The following is a 16,812-nucleotide window of genomic DNA, read 5'->3' on the forward strand; positions in this document are numbered from 1 at the left end:
CAAATTTCCTTCTAATATGTCAAATACATATAATGGCTTACCAAGAAACACTTGGTAAACCAAGAATTTTTTAAATAACATCTCTAGTTCTCTGACTTAAGTTTTTACAGAGAGAACAAACATAAAAAAAGTTATTTTTCAGATGTTATGTTATTTATAAAACAATATCTATCTATCTATCATCTATCTATCTATCTATCTATCTATCTATCTATCTATCTATCTTTACATCTCCAGGAAAAGAGAAACTAGGCATAAAATGTCACTAATTTACCACAAAGCAGCAAGTATAAGTCTAACTCTGTCATCAAGTGCCTCTGATGTCTGGTAGCTGTGCATTGCCCTACCTGGAGGCAAGACACAACCTTTGATTGATGGCTCAGTTACAGTCACAGAGCCTATGCTTTCTCTCAAGCTGTAGTGGGAGGTGTGAATTTTTAATTTTCTCTCTTGACTTTCAAATATCCCAAAACTTAGATTCAGATTAATTCCTTGCCTTCCTGTGGCATCCCTCATGGATCCCCCCCCCAAAAAAAAAGCCAAAAGGAGAGCCAAACTCTAACCTTACTGTCAATTTCAGAAAGCAAAATAAACTATAATCAACTTCACATACAAAATAGATCAGTGTGAGAACAACAACAACAACAAAGTAGACAGTTAACTTTGGTAGAAACATACCAGGCACAAAATAAGTTAATACAACTGAAGGCCAGATGCTAACTCTGAATTTAAGAAGAAAAATTTTCTCAGCTTGATCATGAAATACATTAGCTTAAGCCTGGCCAACCAAATGCTTATGTAAAAAACTACCAATTTACAATTGAGAGTGACCAGAAAGTTCCTAAATAACAGTAAATGCAAAAAAAAAAAAAATTCAAATTCTTTATGTTCCTGGGCAAATAATTCTCTCCTATTATACTACCATAATCTATAGATGCTTGAGTGAGGACACATTTCTTCCCAGAAGTTTGATGAACTTAAGAATATCGAACTCTAGATGTTCTCAGTACACTAGCAATAAAAATAAATCAAAGTTAAATGATAATAAAAGCAAAAGTTTACAAAATAACTTTCAATCATTTTATCAAAAAATGCTTTCCATTTTCTAGAATGCTAATAAAATATAAAGAAGATAAATGAAATGCATAAATATTCTTTTCTAATTTTTACCTAATTATAAAATTTTATTAACAAAGGTTTGTAATTTATACTTTGGATTTCAGGATGTAGTTTACAAAGAGATACATCATTGATTTCAATTTGCATCACCTAGAAAAATAATGCCTAGAGGTCATGGGAATTTAGTAATACCAACATAATATTTAAAAAGGTTAATAGTATAAAAAATATGTCATCAATACTGAAAGCTATAGTAACAGAAGGAATAATAGTTTGAAGCTCTTCCTCTTTAAAAAGGTTACACTTCTCTTGGAAAGCAAGGAAAACTTATTGCAGAGAACAATCAAACAGTGGGATAATTTGCATATCAAGGTAATTAAGGCACATTCATTAGATGCGTTGAAAAAAGATTAGATATGTTCAGGAAGGAACAGAGTAGGGTCTTTCCTGCTTAATGCGGGTGTTTTGACTCAATAATCAAAGACAGACCTTTCAATCTCTTCTCTGAATTTGTGTGGGAGCAGGATTCATCATGTTCAAGTTACCTTTATGGAAAGTAAACCTCTCCAACTAAGGAAGGTAGATCTGGCGGAGTATAAACCCAATCCCAGCTTTCCCCTCCCAAAGAAATACGCTGCCTATTCAGGCACCACCATCTTATTCGTGGCTGATCTAGAAAGACCTGAAGGCTCAGATTTTGTTCTAATCGTAAAAAGTTCAAATTAGTCATATAAATGACTGCATGCTATATAATATATACATTATACTTTCTATAAAATGTTGCTTGGAAAAATGACACAAATGTGCAGATTTCATTATTCCAGTGTCATATTTCACTATAGTAATGTACCCAGATCATCACTGAGCAACAAAAAATTCTGAACAAGAAAGTGTACATTAATCAGAACCACCTATCTACTGAAATATGCTTGTGGAGTTCCGCTTTAATCAGAAAATTATTGGTGTCTCAAGATCAGCTTTTATTAATCAATATTGATCAATTATGAGAACCTTATTTAAAAAAAAATTCTATGTTTAAATGTCGTTTGAATTCACCAAGAAAATAAAAGGTGAGTGTGATAGTCCTGGTCAACCAAATTATCCTGTTAGACTAGATTATACCAGATTTTCTATTAGTAATCAAGTCTTATTTAAAATAATTATCAAAAAGTGACTATCCCTAATTGTCTGGAAATGCTGTTGAGCCCAAGCCTTATTTTGGTCATGAAGGAATATGGTTAGTAGACAAGAAGGGTCAAATCACAGGACCAGCCCTGGTGTTACTATGATGTACACTAGCAGAATATTGGTGAAAAAAATAAAAACAAAATATTTATGAGATATAAAAGTATCACATAAAATAAAGCAAATTAGGGGAATATTGGTTAATGCCAGAAAAGATAATCCTTATGACCATGAAGGTATGTTGTAAATTAAAACAGAATGTCAGAGAGGGAGTTTAAGAGATTCATGTTATAGTTGGTGCTCTGCAAACCCGTTACTGAATGTTATACAGTGTAAAAAATTAAATACAAATAAACAGGGCATATACTATCTCCTTGAAACTGTCTGTATACACAAGTTTATTACACTTTAAAAAATAGAAAAGATACTATGATCTGATTTTTCTTAAACTGTCAAAATACAAAAGAAATGCAAAAAAAAATCTTTGCACAGATGTAGCAAAATACTGGAGTTTTCTCTTTTGGCAGTTGCTCAATATGCAGCCCACATAATCACATGTTAATGACTGGAGTGTGTTCGTCAGCATGCATACCTGATTCCTTCTTGCTCAAGAGGAAATATGTCAACTATACCAGAGCACTTTAATGTTTCTACTTTGGATAAAAATGTTGATAATATGCCCGGTAAGAAAACTTTTCCAAAAAATATATTTATAAGGGAATACTATATCATTAAGAAGAATGATAAAATATCTCGTTCTCATAAACATAAACATATATTTTCTTTTTTTAAGATTTTATTGATTTTAGAGAGAGAAGGAGGGAGAGAGGCGGGGGAGACAGGTCATAGTTGCTTAACTTCAGTTGTTCATTGATTGCTCCTCATATGTGCTTGACCAGGCAAGCCCAGGGCTTCAAACCGGCAACCTCAGTGCTCCAAGTTGACGCTTTATCCACTGTGCCACCACAGGTCAGGTTAAAGATATTTTCAAGTAGAATCGGAGTCATCATTTTGTTTAATTTATACAACCCAGACTTGGGAACTTTTTAAAAATAGCTTTTCTTTTATAGCGAAAATGAAACTGCACATAACCAGAGAGTGAAAATAGAGAGGTAATCAACATGTTAACACTAGACAACATTAGTTGTCTATTTTACAATCCACACCATGTAATAAAAGAATGGTTTTATGTTTTGGTTTAAATTGTAAGTAAATTTCTGTCACTAAATTTCAAGATAACTTGAAAAAGAGACAGTACTGTGTACTAATATGGTTTTAAATTTATAGAAAATGGAAAATTTCCCACAGGGCTTCCTGGAAAATGTTGTTTTATGAATCAGGGAAGCAAGGATAGACATTTCTGGTAAACTTGTTACCAAAGGTTTAGGTTTGGACTTTACTTACATGAATTTCCAAAATCCTAAAATGAAGGAGTATAACAATTTCTCAAAAAGTTTAAACCTTAATAGTTTACGGATGTTTTTAGTGCTTCATACACCAGCCAGGTACCAAACAGATGCACACAGACCTTGCCTTACGTGTTAAATCTATAAACTGCTCCAGACTAGTGAACTAGTGGGTTTCACTACACATTCTACAGTGCAGTTCTCAATAAAAACAAGGAAATAAATTTCATTTGGGTGCTGCCTCATATCTTAAATGACTAAATCTTACCAAAAGCTGGCAATATTCAAGTTTTTAAAATCTCTTAAATGGCATCAAAATTAGAAATCTTCTAAAAAAGTCTGTCAGAACATAAAATATGGCTGAGAAGGATTAAATCCTCACTTAAAAATTCCTGGACTATGTTATCAAATAATGAAAACAGCTCCATTCCCAGAAATGGTACAAAGTCCACACCAGAGTTTTTATGACTCCCAGTGAACTACATAAAACTCTCCAGAGTTGATTAGCAACTTCGCTGGACTGAGAGCAAGAAAGGCAGAGAAGAAGAAGTTGTTTGCAAGCAAGAAAGTATTGTTTCCGACAGTTCTTTATTAAAAGTCTCAACACGCCTAACATTATTTCCTTTCATTTAGAACAAAGAACATTATTAGCATATTTTATTTATAGCAGAAAAAAATATTTTTAAAACTTCTCCAAAACATAAAACTCATTTGGGGAAATTTAATTGGTCTCCAAAATAAGGAGTTCTGATATTCTGGGGCTGAAAGTCCAGCATGGTTATTTCTACTTAATTGGACTAGTAGTTAAAAGCCAGATGCATATAATCTCATTTGGTTTAAAATATTGATCAATATAAGCTTGCACGTAAGTGCTCATGTGCACATGTGTAGAGAAGGTCCCACTTACAATCTTGTCACTTTTTAAATCTCGTTAAGAGATACTGTTAGTGCCCACATCCCCATGACTTACCCTAGAAGTCACCTGCAAACAGTTCCCTCTTAGGCAGAAAGCTTCTGTCCTCACATGGGCCCATTTTCTGTCTAGGAGCAAGCCTACCCTCCCCACCTGTCCTTGGTCCCAGCAACTTCATTTCCTGTTTATTCTTGACTAAATTCAGCCCACATGTACATTACTTAAAATAGTCTCTTCACCCTCTGTGTGAATCTTGTCTTCTTTGGAATCTATGGAACTCCTCAAAGAAGAACCTCCCTAATTGTTCACTCTTCCACTTACCATCAAACTCTCACCTGCACTACCGCAATCGTTTTCCTAATAAGTGTCCTAGTTTCTGGTGTTATCTCCTACAATCCACTCTCTACACAGCAGCCAATGTGATCTTTTAAACATAAATCAAATCATGTTAGTCTCCCTTAAAATCTTCTGGTGGCGGCCCTGGCTGGTTGGCTCAGCGGTAGAGCGTCGGCCTGGCGTGCGGGGGACCCGGGTTCGATTCCCGGCCAGGGCACATAGGAGAAGCGCCCATTTGCTTCTCCACCACCCCCCTTCCTCTCTGTCTCTCTCTTCCCCTCCCGCAGCCAAGGCTCCATTGGAGCAAAGATGGCCCGGGCGCTGGGGATGGCTCCTTGGCCTCTGCCCAAGGTGCTAGAGTGGCTCTAGTCGCGGCAGAGTGACTCCCCGGAGGGGCAGAGCATCGCCCCCTGGTGGGCAGAGCATCGCCCCTGGTGGGCGAGCCGGGTGGATCCCGGTCGAGCGCATGCGGGAGTCTGTCTGACTGTCTCTCCCCGTTTCCAGCTTCAGAAAAATACAAAAAAAAAAAAAAAGCTTCTGGTGGCTTCTTCTTGCACTTGAAGTCCAAACATCTCACAGTAGCCTATGATACCCCAGAGCAGGGGTCCCCAAACTTTTTACACAGGGGGCCAGTACACTGTCCCTCAGACCGTTGGAGGGCCGGACTATAAAAAAAAAACTATGAACAAATCCCTATGCACACTGCACATATCTTATTTTAAAGTAAAAAAACAAAACGGGAACAAATACAATATTTAAAATAAAGAACAAGTTAATTTAAATCAACAAACTGACCAGTATTTCAATGGGAACTATGGGCCTGCTTTTGGCTAATGAGATGTTTTATGTCCAGTTCCATGTTTGTCACTGCTAGCCGTAACAAGTGATATGACACGCTTCCGGAGCCGTGACGCGTGCGTCCAGCGTCACTGGAAGTAGTACTGTACATGAGTGACGCCACGCTTTGCGGCGCTGCCACATAGGATGCATCCTGTGCTCCTCTCACTGATCACTGATCACCAATGAAAGAGGTGCCCCTTCCCGATGTGCGGTGGGGGCTGGATAAATGGCCTCAGTGGGCCGCATGCAGTCCGTAGGCCGTAGTTTGGGGACCCCCACTCTAAGTTTTTACATAGTTGGCTCCTTCTCATTATTCAGATCTCAACTCAAATGTCACCTCTTCAAAAAGACCTTCCCTGGACTGTTTAAAGTAGTCATCTCGATCACATTTTCTCATTTAATTTTCTTCATTGCACTAGTTATTGTCTAAAATCGTTTCACTTTATGAAACTTCTTCGTCACACTACTAGAATCTAAGTTCCATGATAGGAGAGATCTGTCTTATTCACAAAAAAGTCCCTGCACCTGGAACTTAATGGGTCCTATATAGTCAAGTAGTCTTTAGCAGATAATCATTACAACCACAGTATCATATGCCAATCACTAAACACTACCACAAAATGTCACCATTAAAAAGAGTAACACACTATATATACATTTTTCCACGAAAAAAAAAATTACGTAAATTTATCCCTGCCTAACAAATCAGTCCTAAAGGGAATAAAAACATGTATCAGGTGACAGTATCAATATTCCTACACAATAAAAGGTGCTAGTACACTGGCATCATAATGAAAATATTAGTGCCCATACATAGCAAACAAGAACAGTGAATTCTTATTTACACTAACTTCTCAGCCTTCAAAGGAATCTTACCAATTAACACAGCACACTAAAATTTAAAATTAAACTTCTTTGTATCCATAATATAAGTAACTGTATTTAAAACAGAACTATAAAACTTTTTATCTTAAATTAGTCTTTGAATGCTGATCTCTAAAATTCCTACTCTCCTTCACATATGCCGTAATGAATTTTTTTTCCTTGTTTGAAACTATGTGGTCTCTCATATTTTATTGGTGTGCCACCTCAAAATAATCAGAATTTTGACACTTAAAGGTATTTTTCTAATCGGGAAGTGGGAATTAGCAGAACATCTCTGCTTCATCTGTACCCTCTCTTACAGAAAAGCTCCTTTGTGGTCTTGATACTTCAAAGTAAAAACCCTTTCTGAACTCAATAGATAAGAAACTTTCACTGTCTGTTTCTAACTGTTCCTGAGTGAAGGCCATCAATGAAAGTAAATAACAATGAAAACTGAATAGGTACTAAAGAATTTTTGTTGTTGTTTTTAGACTTTCTTTTAAATTTTATTTCCCCACAACTATTTTATGGGGTTCAATTACAGAAAATAGTTGTAATCCACTGAAGGAAACTGTAAGTTTCACTTAACTTCATAACAATCATCTTGGACTTTATATTTACTTGACAGTAGGATAAGATAAAATAGTTACTAAACTTTATTTTTGTCACAGTCCCCCCCAGCCCAACACATACATACAAACGTGCACGCATGTGCATGCACACCCCCTATATGTAGGTTTGAAGGACTGCCCAGAAACCTAAAATCCTTTTATTGTTTTTCGTTCCTGTAAAGAAAATTGTTTGGTGATATGATACTTGCAATATAAGTCATTCCAGGTCTGATGTTACAGTTGTTACACAGTACACAGTATTGAATCTATTGAGTGAAAAGGGAGCACAATGGGAATTTCCAAATGCAGCTGCTATTTCCCATTTGTTAAATCCTTTTACTATACCGTATAAGTACACAGCTGGGAAATACTATAGAGTGGGAGCTAAAACAAAATATTTTGGCTTCCAGACATTCAGAATACACAAAAGGTCCAATGGAAAGCAATGCTTGACAGCAAAAGAAGAGTGAAAGTTTGAAAACATTTTCAGCAAGAACAATTTCTTTTAAACTAATAACATATTTGCAAATTTAAACTATTTTATGTTACTGTGAATTCCAGTTAATATAAATTTGGTAAGCACATTATTAATATCTATTTTCTGACAAAATTTTACATCATAAAACCTTGAGAATAACTCACTGAAGCAACTTGGCACTTGCCAAGATATACACAAAATTTTACTGAGAAAAATAAGCAAAGTGTTCTCTTAAAAAGTAAGATTTGAACTGTATTATTTCTGTCTCGACCTACATTTTCCAATCTAGTTCTTTTTATCTGTCCATTGCTGTATCTGGCATAAAAGCAAAAATGTATCTTGAACCCACCCCTTCTATTTTGTAACCTTTACACTAATCCAAGCCATTATCATCTCTTACCTGAATTTCTGAAATCGCCTCCTACAGGTCTTCCTCCTTTACTTTGTCTCATTCCATCCATTCACACTACAGCCAGAATTATCTGTTTGAAATATTCTTTTTTTTTAAATTATTTTTATTTTATTTATTCATTTCAGAGAAGATAGAGAGAGAGAGAGAAGGTGGGGAGGAGCAGGAAGCATCAACTCCCATATGTGCCTTGACCAGGCAAGCCCAGGGTTTCAAACCAGCGACCTCAGCGTTCCAGGTCAAGGTTTTATCCACTGTGCCACCACAGGTCAGGCTGTTTGAAATATTCTTAAACCTTTCAATGCCTTCCCATTGAAAGAGTCAAAGCTCACTTCCGTAATGTTCTCTACAAGGTCTTGTTGGATAAAGCCCCTACCAATCTCTCCAGCAAATCTGAGGTTACATTGCATCCTCACTTAGTACACACACTCCAGTCATAAAGACTATCTTAAATTTCCTGAAACTTAGCTATATTCTTTACCTCAAATATTTCACACTTGCTATTTTCTCTGCTACTTTTACTCTTTCTTCCATTCTTTGCCTGGCTATTTCCTATCACCGTTAGGTGAATGAGGGCATTCATATCTCTCTAAACAAGGTTTATTACACTATGTTCTCACATAGCATTCTGTTCTTTTTCTTCCTAACACACATCGCCATTTTAATCTCATATTTGTGTATAGATGTATGTGTTTGTTTGTTTGTTTCAATTCCCTCTCCTAGATATAAACTCCATGAAGTCATAATCATGCACCTTTTGTTCACCAGCACCTAGTAGAATGCTGCACCCAAAGAAGTTGCTATATAAATACTTATGGAAATAAAAATAAAACATTGCCCTAGTATCTCGCCAAAAAGCCACTGGATATCTATTTCACCCAACCCAATCTGGAGGTATAAAATGAACCACTCAAGTTCAATCACAAAAATAGCCTTTAGTCTTACTTTATTATACCTTCTCTCTTCTCCCTAGTCAAGAAAAATAAATCTTCCAGTAGATAGACTTAATTTTATAGTGATAATAGCCTTTGAATCTATAGTCTGGGAAAGTCTTGTTTTCCTTCCAATTCCCTACATCTCACCTCCTGCTTCAGAGCTCTACTTATGTCTGCAAAATCATCTGAAAAAGAAGTGTCTGCATCCATAAATTATGAAATCAAGTCTTTGAATTGGTTCTGAGACATTAAGCATAGAGCAAGTATTTAAATATATGTTATTAGTAGTAAAGGCATTTTTTGAGTATTACCTTATTTTTTAATTAAGGAATAAAACTTTTCCTAATTGCCCACCTAAAATACTTCTCATTACTTAACCAAAAGTTACAAAATGTAAAACAAAGTTAAAATTCCTAATCAAATCAAATACGTAATGATTTTGGTCAGTTCTAGATGCAAAGAAAATGAATATTTTTGCTTTAAATTAGAAAATGAAAATCACTTGCTCTAATTTTTCTTTTGATGGAATTTAACATGAGAAGCTGGCTAACACATTGCCTGCATGTAATGTTGTTGTTTCTACCTTTAGAGAAAACTGCAGTCTGATGGAATGATAGGAGCTTTGCATGTCCTTTTGAAATTAATACATTGACATGCTAGTGAGAAAGTATTATAAATCAAGATTGATCATCAAAAATTATAAATCTGCATTTTTTTCACTGAAGTATTCTCCACATGATCTCATTCATGTAGACATGCTTGCTTAATAAAATTTTTCAATATAATAATACACAGCCATGCCTGACCAGCGGTGGCGCAGTGGATAGAGCGTTGGACTGGGATGCAGAGGACCCAGGTTCGAGACCCCGAGCTCGCCAGCTTGAGCGCAGGTTCATCTGGTTTGAGCAAAAGCTCATCAGCTTGAGCCCAAGATCACTGGCTCGAGCAAGGGGTTACTCAGTCTGCTGAAGGCCCACGGTCAAGGCACATGTGAGAGAGCAATCAATGAACAACTAAGGTGTTGCAACGCGCAATGAAAAACTAATGATTGATGCTTCTCATCTCTCTTCGTTCCTGTCTGTCCCTGTCTATCCCTCTCTTTGTCTCTGTAAAAAAAATAATAATAATAATACACAACCACATTTAATTTGATCATACCTATTTTGTGGTATTGTCAACTTCATCACCTTAAATTCAGAGGTTCAGAGACTATGATAAACGAATCTCCCATAAATTAAATGAAATATCTTTTGTCAAGGTGACTTAATAATGGATAAAAACTAAATCACAAACCATTTTTCCAATTTTTCCCAGTTAGATTAATATTAATAATATATATAGTGGTTGTTTTATGATTTGAACACAATAAACTCTAATGATATGTATTCTGTTTTCACTAAAACACCTATTTGTAATGAGGCCATATTAACAGATACATTTAGTGACAGTTGGCCAGATTTTAAAAACTCACCATTCTTTGCTGAGACGAAAGAACACTGTCCCAGTCAGCATCTTGTTGAATGGTACTGACAAGTGTTGGTAGCTCCTCAGAGTGAGGTTTGTTGTGCATTATGGGGTGCAGAGGCAGATGGGAGGCCACATGTTGATCACTGCTCTCTTCCTTTTCCCTTGAGGTCAAATCTTGGGTCATCGCTTCCTCTCCATCAGCTGAACAGGCAAATGGAGAGGTGGCTTGCTTGGAAGACATTCTTCTGCAGGATGAGGAAACAAGTGCGGATTAAAAAGGGCTGTCGATAACAAAAAATTAACTAATTAACTAAACCCTTACATTTGACTAATTCAGAAAAAGAAAAAGTTCTCTAACTTCAGAGGTGCTTCTGATCTGCTCAAAAACAACTGAAAAAGAGCTCTTAGCTTATCTATTCCACTTCCCCTCTTTGATTTTAACTAGCAAACCTCTTCCCACTAATTGTGGCATATTTTCTCTTCACAATACATAAATAAAGTCTTTATGGAATAAGTTTTCATTATGTATAGCATACATATGTGTATCCCCTGCCTCTGGTTCTCCCAACTAGATAAGCTTCTTGAGACTAATTTGATTGGTTTGGCTAGCAATGAAGAAAAAAAAAAAATGAATGAGCCTGACCTGTGGTGGCGCAGTGGATAAAACATCGACCTGGAACGCTGAGGTCGCCGGTTCGAAACCCTGCACTTGTCTGGTCAAGGCACATATGGGAGTTGATGCTTCCTGCTCCTCCCCCCTTTCTTTCTCTCTCTCTCACTCTCACTCTCTCTCCTCTCTAAAATGAATAAATAGGAAAGAAAATGAATGAACTGGCAAATGAGCCAGTTTGGAAGATGATTTAAAAATACATATATCCAAATTCCACTTGTGTTTTATGTCAGAACAAAAGAAGTCTATGTAAGAAAATATAATTAAAAGATTAAGTAATCTATGATGAAAGCTCTAAGCAAATTTGGTCCTGACTTCTGATTTTATACCTTGTAGTGAGCGCTAGGCCTAACACTGTTTGGTGTCAATGTGATCCTTTTCTAAAAACCTTCCAGCTTTGTCAACTGCTGTAATTTACCTTTTAAGTGACATATTGATTGAGTGGCTGAGTCTGTTAGATTAGTCTTAAAGCATTTTTATAACATTTGAATTGTGCATGTGAAATAACTATGCCTTTATTTTTTAATTATTTCTTTTTATTACTGATTGATTTTAAAGAGAGAGAGAGAGAGAGAGAGACAGAAACATCTATCTGTTCCTGTATGTGCCCTGCCCGGGAATCAAACTGGCAAACTCTGCATGTAAGGACAACACTCTAATCAACAGAGCTATGCAGCCAGGACACTATGCCTCTTATTTTATATTAGAAAGTACATACAAGATTCAAAGCGTTTAGTATGAAAATAGTAAAATGCCTGCAATGTGTGATAGTTTCAAAAACCCCAAAACAATTACTGAGCATTCATCTGTGTAACTCCAGGTAAACACCGACTGCATTCAGCACAAGGCCTCTATGCTGTGCTGCCTTATACAATCAGAAATCATTATTATTAAACAGAACTTCAAAACTTTAATAATATCATTTTATCAGGATGATAATCTTAGCAAAATGTTTAGAAATAAAACCACTACAAGTTTTTAAATTAAAATAAGAGGCAATTGAGCATCTTTTCTAAAACTTTATGGCATTTTTGGTTTACAGCATATTTAACTCAGAAATTGCTGTGTAACGAAAGGAATAAAATCTCTACCTTAATTGCTCTTTAACATTAATTGATTTCATACCATTTTTTTAAAAATGCACAAATCAGTTAACATAGGAAACCACATGAGCATTTTTCAAATTAGCAAATCATTAACTTGCTAGTACTGTTTCTACAGACAAATAAATACTGATTAAAGGGTCTAGAAATCTGAGATTAACAGTTAAATTTACAAATCTGTCACATGCTTTCATGAATATTACAGTGAAGGAAATATCAAGTGCAAAGAAAAATAATTAAGTTAATTCCAATTTAAACAGTAGTTTTTATGTAACTGCCCATGTTTCACATAGGATTTAACAGCTAATGCTAAATTTCTCACAATTAATGAGGGGGCTCTGATTTAGTATCCTATAGTAAAAAAAAAATTAAGATAAGATCTGTTACTCTAATTATGCACAGTTCTAAATAAAAGTATTACAGGCTTTGAAGTGCTTTGAAACATACTAAAATGCTGATACCTACTTATAATAATCATTCTACAAATATAAAAATTTCATCTATTAGATTTGATGCTAGAAAATAAAATGGAGAAAGGTACAGAAGAATGTCTATATTGTCTTTGAGAAGAAATAAAATGTTCTAAACTATTATATCAAAGAATCAGATAAGTATATTCTTAACCAATTTCTATAAATACTAACAAATAAGCAAATGTATACACACTTAGGGAAAATGATACCAAAGGATGTTTCTTAGTCTACATTAATCACTCTAGAGCTTACTTCATTGGCCTCATAAATACTATTGTAAAACCAGGCAAATTATAAATGTTTTCCAAGGTTATCAAGAGCTTTCCATAAACAACAAAAATGTTTTCATAGTTCAGATAATAATAGTACCAATAATGTAATCATTCACATTAAAAACAAAAGAATAAATTTGCTGCTGCTTTTTAAAACAGCTCCATACAATTGAAAGTCATAATCTAAAACTCATAGGGACTTTAGCTCCCCAACAAACATCCTGTTATTATAAAGTGACTTGGCTCCTTCCAATAGCAATATCTGTGATTGTCACTTTAGTATAAATCATGACACAAAATGCAAAAGTCTCTTAAGAATAATTCCAACTGCAAACTGCACCAGTGAACAATAGTGCACAATTCTAATTAAACACAACCATGCAGCTGTAAAAATAGACTAAATCTGTCCAAAACCATGAGTTCAGTTTAAAGACTGGTTTGTTAAGAGTGTTTTCTTAAGGAAGGCTGGGCCCTCAGTCTTAATCAGCCAATAAATTATTTCCTGCAATTACATTAAATAGAAAATTATCTTCAAATGGGGAGTGTTAATTGAAAATCAAAATTCAGAGGGAAGTTTAGAAATTACACGCTGAATACAATTAGTGAGGAAAGGCTTCACCTCGCCTTCATCAACAGTCTTCTGGTGATCCCTCCAGTGACCATTCCACAAAGCTGCCTACTTACAACATCACACAATTTGTCTTTTATTTTGCACCTACAAATACAATGTGCATCAAAGTTGCAAATAAAAGACAGGCTGCCAAAAAAAAAAATTAAATCTGACTGTTCAGCCTCAGTTCACACCATCATTAGGGGACAAGGACAGGGGAAGGAAGGACAACTTCTAAATCCCCGCCTTTAGCAAAGGAATTGACACTATTTTTTTTTTTACTTCAAGACTACCTTTCCATGTAATATTTTACTTAAGTTTCTTGTGTTTACTATAGTTCTCAAACACTTTGCTGGCAGAGAAAAAGGTGATTTTGTTCTTTGAGCTAGCATTCTGGGCATTTTCTTTTGATAAAATTTTTGGGCTTGTTTCACGTTTGTTTTTTATTTGATGTGGTTGTTATTTTTGTTTTGAGGTGGTGGGTTTTGTTGTATTTTGAAAAGAAAAGTGCACACAAATTCATTTTAATGCACAGTTTATTAAATAAGTCAAATTTACTGATTATTAGATTTGATTTACTGATTATTTTTTGCACACCTTATTAAAGAGTCCTTCAATTTACTGATTACATCCTCATTCATAGCATTTCTTTACTAACTTTCCCTTTCAAAACATTTTTCTAGACCAACTAAACAGTATTCTAGAAGCTGCAAAGAGTCTTGGTAACACTTTTACTATAACTACTGCAGCATGTCTATCCTCTTTTAGAAATCATAAATCAGATGTACACCTGTTTTAATGTTTCATGTTATGTCAGATAATTACTTTTACTTTTAATGCTCATATCAGTAATTTTCCATTACAAAAACTTTCACCCCCAGTATATTAGAACAGTATCTTACTTTAGCTGCTGCCATATATAACTAGTAAGAAGCAAAAGGATCAAAATCCTTGTGAAAATGATCAATTTCCATGTGACTTTACTTTGTTTTATTTTTGCACTATAACTTAAAAATCATTCAAATGAATTGTTTTTTTAATTTGTATTAAAAAAAATCTCCCTAGTTATACCCCCTGAAAACGGGGGGTTATAATGGAAGTGCTGACACAACCCTAACTAAAGCAGCGCAAATGTTGCCGCTATAATACACAAAATCAAGTTCTATTATTCTAAACGATCCTCGCTCATGGGATTTTTCTTTACTGTGCTCCCAGCCAAACTGCTGAAGCATGAAAAATTTAAATGCAATCAAATGCGCCCAATTCTACTTTACTAGAACAAGTGTCTACAGTGGTACAATCTTAAAAGGAGATGCAACAGATTTGTTTGGTGTTTTTTTTAACTGTTTATTTATAATACAGTGCATTGGAGATAAAATAAAAGAGGAAATTACACTCACATGGTACCAGTGTATTGACTACACAGAGTACATTATAATCAGAGAGAAAAACTACATTGTCAACTTATCACATTGGTTAAACAAGATGGTTTTCTGGGGCATAGTTATTATCAAGAAAAACCTCCAGAGAGAACTGCATATCTTTGGGACACATAAAACTAAATTGCCATCATGTGTTCCCCGAGTTTGAAATGTCTCTGCCCAGCAGATCAAGTGAATTCTCAGGATGCCAGGCCATTGGAAAGAACTTTAGGGCTTAAGACTTTGGGGAATGAGGTTGTCTCAGATAAAGTCCCCTGTAATTGATAATGTTTTCTAGGAAGTCAGTAGGAATGCCTCTAGAAAGATGAACATTATTTACTCCAAAATCCCAGTATAAAATCTAAACAATTAGGCCTTTACAAACCTACTCAGACAATAAATTTATTTTGTATCCTTTAACAAGAAATTGAGATTAGCCGGTCCAAGACTTTATAAAATGGTAAGGACTGGATATCTATACATTAAGTCCTCTATCTCAGAAAATCATACTGTCTAGAACTTTAAACCTTTCTGACATGATGTTGTTTTTTAAAAAGTTATTTGTATATATTTAAAAGTTGGGATTATTATTATTATCATTATCATTATTTTTAGCAAGAGAGGGAAAGCCAGAGACAGACAGACAGGAAGGGAGAGAGATGAGAAGCATCAACTCATAGTTGTGGCACCTTAGTTGTTCATTGATTGTTTTCTCATATGTGCCTTGACCGAGGGGCTCTAGCCAAGCCAGTGACCTCTTGCTCAAGGCAGCAACCTTGGGCTAAAGCCAGCAACCTTGGGCTTCAGGCCAGCGACCTTTGTGCTCAAGCCAGTGACCATGAGGTCATGTCTATGATCCCATGTTCAAGACAGCGACCCCATACTTAAGCTGGTGAGACCGCACTCAAGCCTGAGACCTCAGGGTTTCAAACCTAGGTCCTCTGCATCCAAGGCCAATGCTCTATCCACTGCGCCAACCCCTGGTTTGGCTAAAAGTTAGGATTATTTTAAAACAACTTTCTCATAAAGCATAGCTACTCACAATTACTGGGTTTTTTCTTTGCTACTTCTTGGAAAGAATCCATCTCCAAAGTATCATTTGGGATTTAATGTAACTATAGAAAAAGAGCTACTGAGTTTACTAGAACAATACTTTTAACCTGACTTTTTAAAAATGTTTTCATTATATCTAAGATTTTAATCAAATGGTATTCACTTTTTATGTGTGTTACATTTGTTCAAAAGGAGCCCTGTTTAGACATAAAGCGACATTTTAATAATTGGTTTACTTAAAGAAAAAATTCAGGCCAACATTCACATTTATTTTTGCAACTCAGCCCTAGGCTACCAGAGTAGACTTATTTCAGTCATATAATTCACTGTTAATTTAATCCTGCAATTGATCTAATACTGAGAAATAAACAACTAATTTTCCAAAAATATAACACAGTGCCTCTCGTTTTAAGGAGCATGAGTAACAGATATGTTCAGCTGCCAAAATGCATAATGCCCAGGAACCCCACAAAGGATGCCAGCCCACCCAACCTAAAGCAAAGACTAATTTAAAAACCTGCCTGTACCTCTAATTCCCACATTTAAAAATGGATAGGGGGAGGAACCCTGATTCCAGACATTAAAATGAAGACATTCCTTTTAACATTTTTCCTGCTTTATTTGGATAAAGCCTGTGGGGTGTTACT

The 16,812-nt window shown here is 35.4% G+C and overlaps 1 protein-coding gene across 20 annotated transcripts in view; it reads right to left on the bottom strand.

The window, feature by feature from the left end:
• SOX6 (SRY-box transcription factor 6) overlaps positions 1 to 16,812 on the bottom strand; it is a 650,826-nt gene that overhangs the window by 370,279 nt on the left and 263,735 nt on the right. For all 20 annotated transcript variants that reach the window (XM_066251030.1, XM_066251027.1, XM_066251026.1 and 17 more), the window contains one exon: positions 10,568 to 10,808. In XM_066251030.1, the coding sequence (XP_066107127.1) occupies positions 10,568 to 10,804 (237 nt within the window). In that variant the 5' untranslated portion in view covers positions 10,805 to 10,808. The remainder of the gene's footprint in view (positions 1 to 10,567; positions 10,809 to 16,812) is intronic.

Source organism: Saccopteryx bilineata, chromosome 1, assembly GCF_036850765.1.
Source record: "Saccopteryx bilineata isolate mSacBil1 chromosome 1, mSacBil1_pri_phased_curated, whole genome shotgun sequence".
Classification (NCBI taxonomy): Eukaryota; Metazoa; Chordata; class Mammalia; order Chiroptera; family Emballonuridae; genus Saccopteryx; species Saccopteryx bilineata.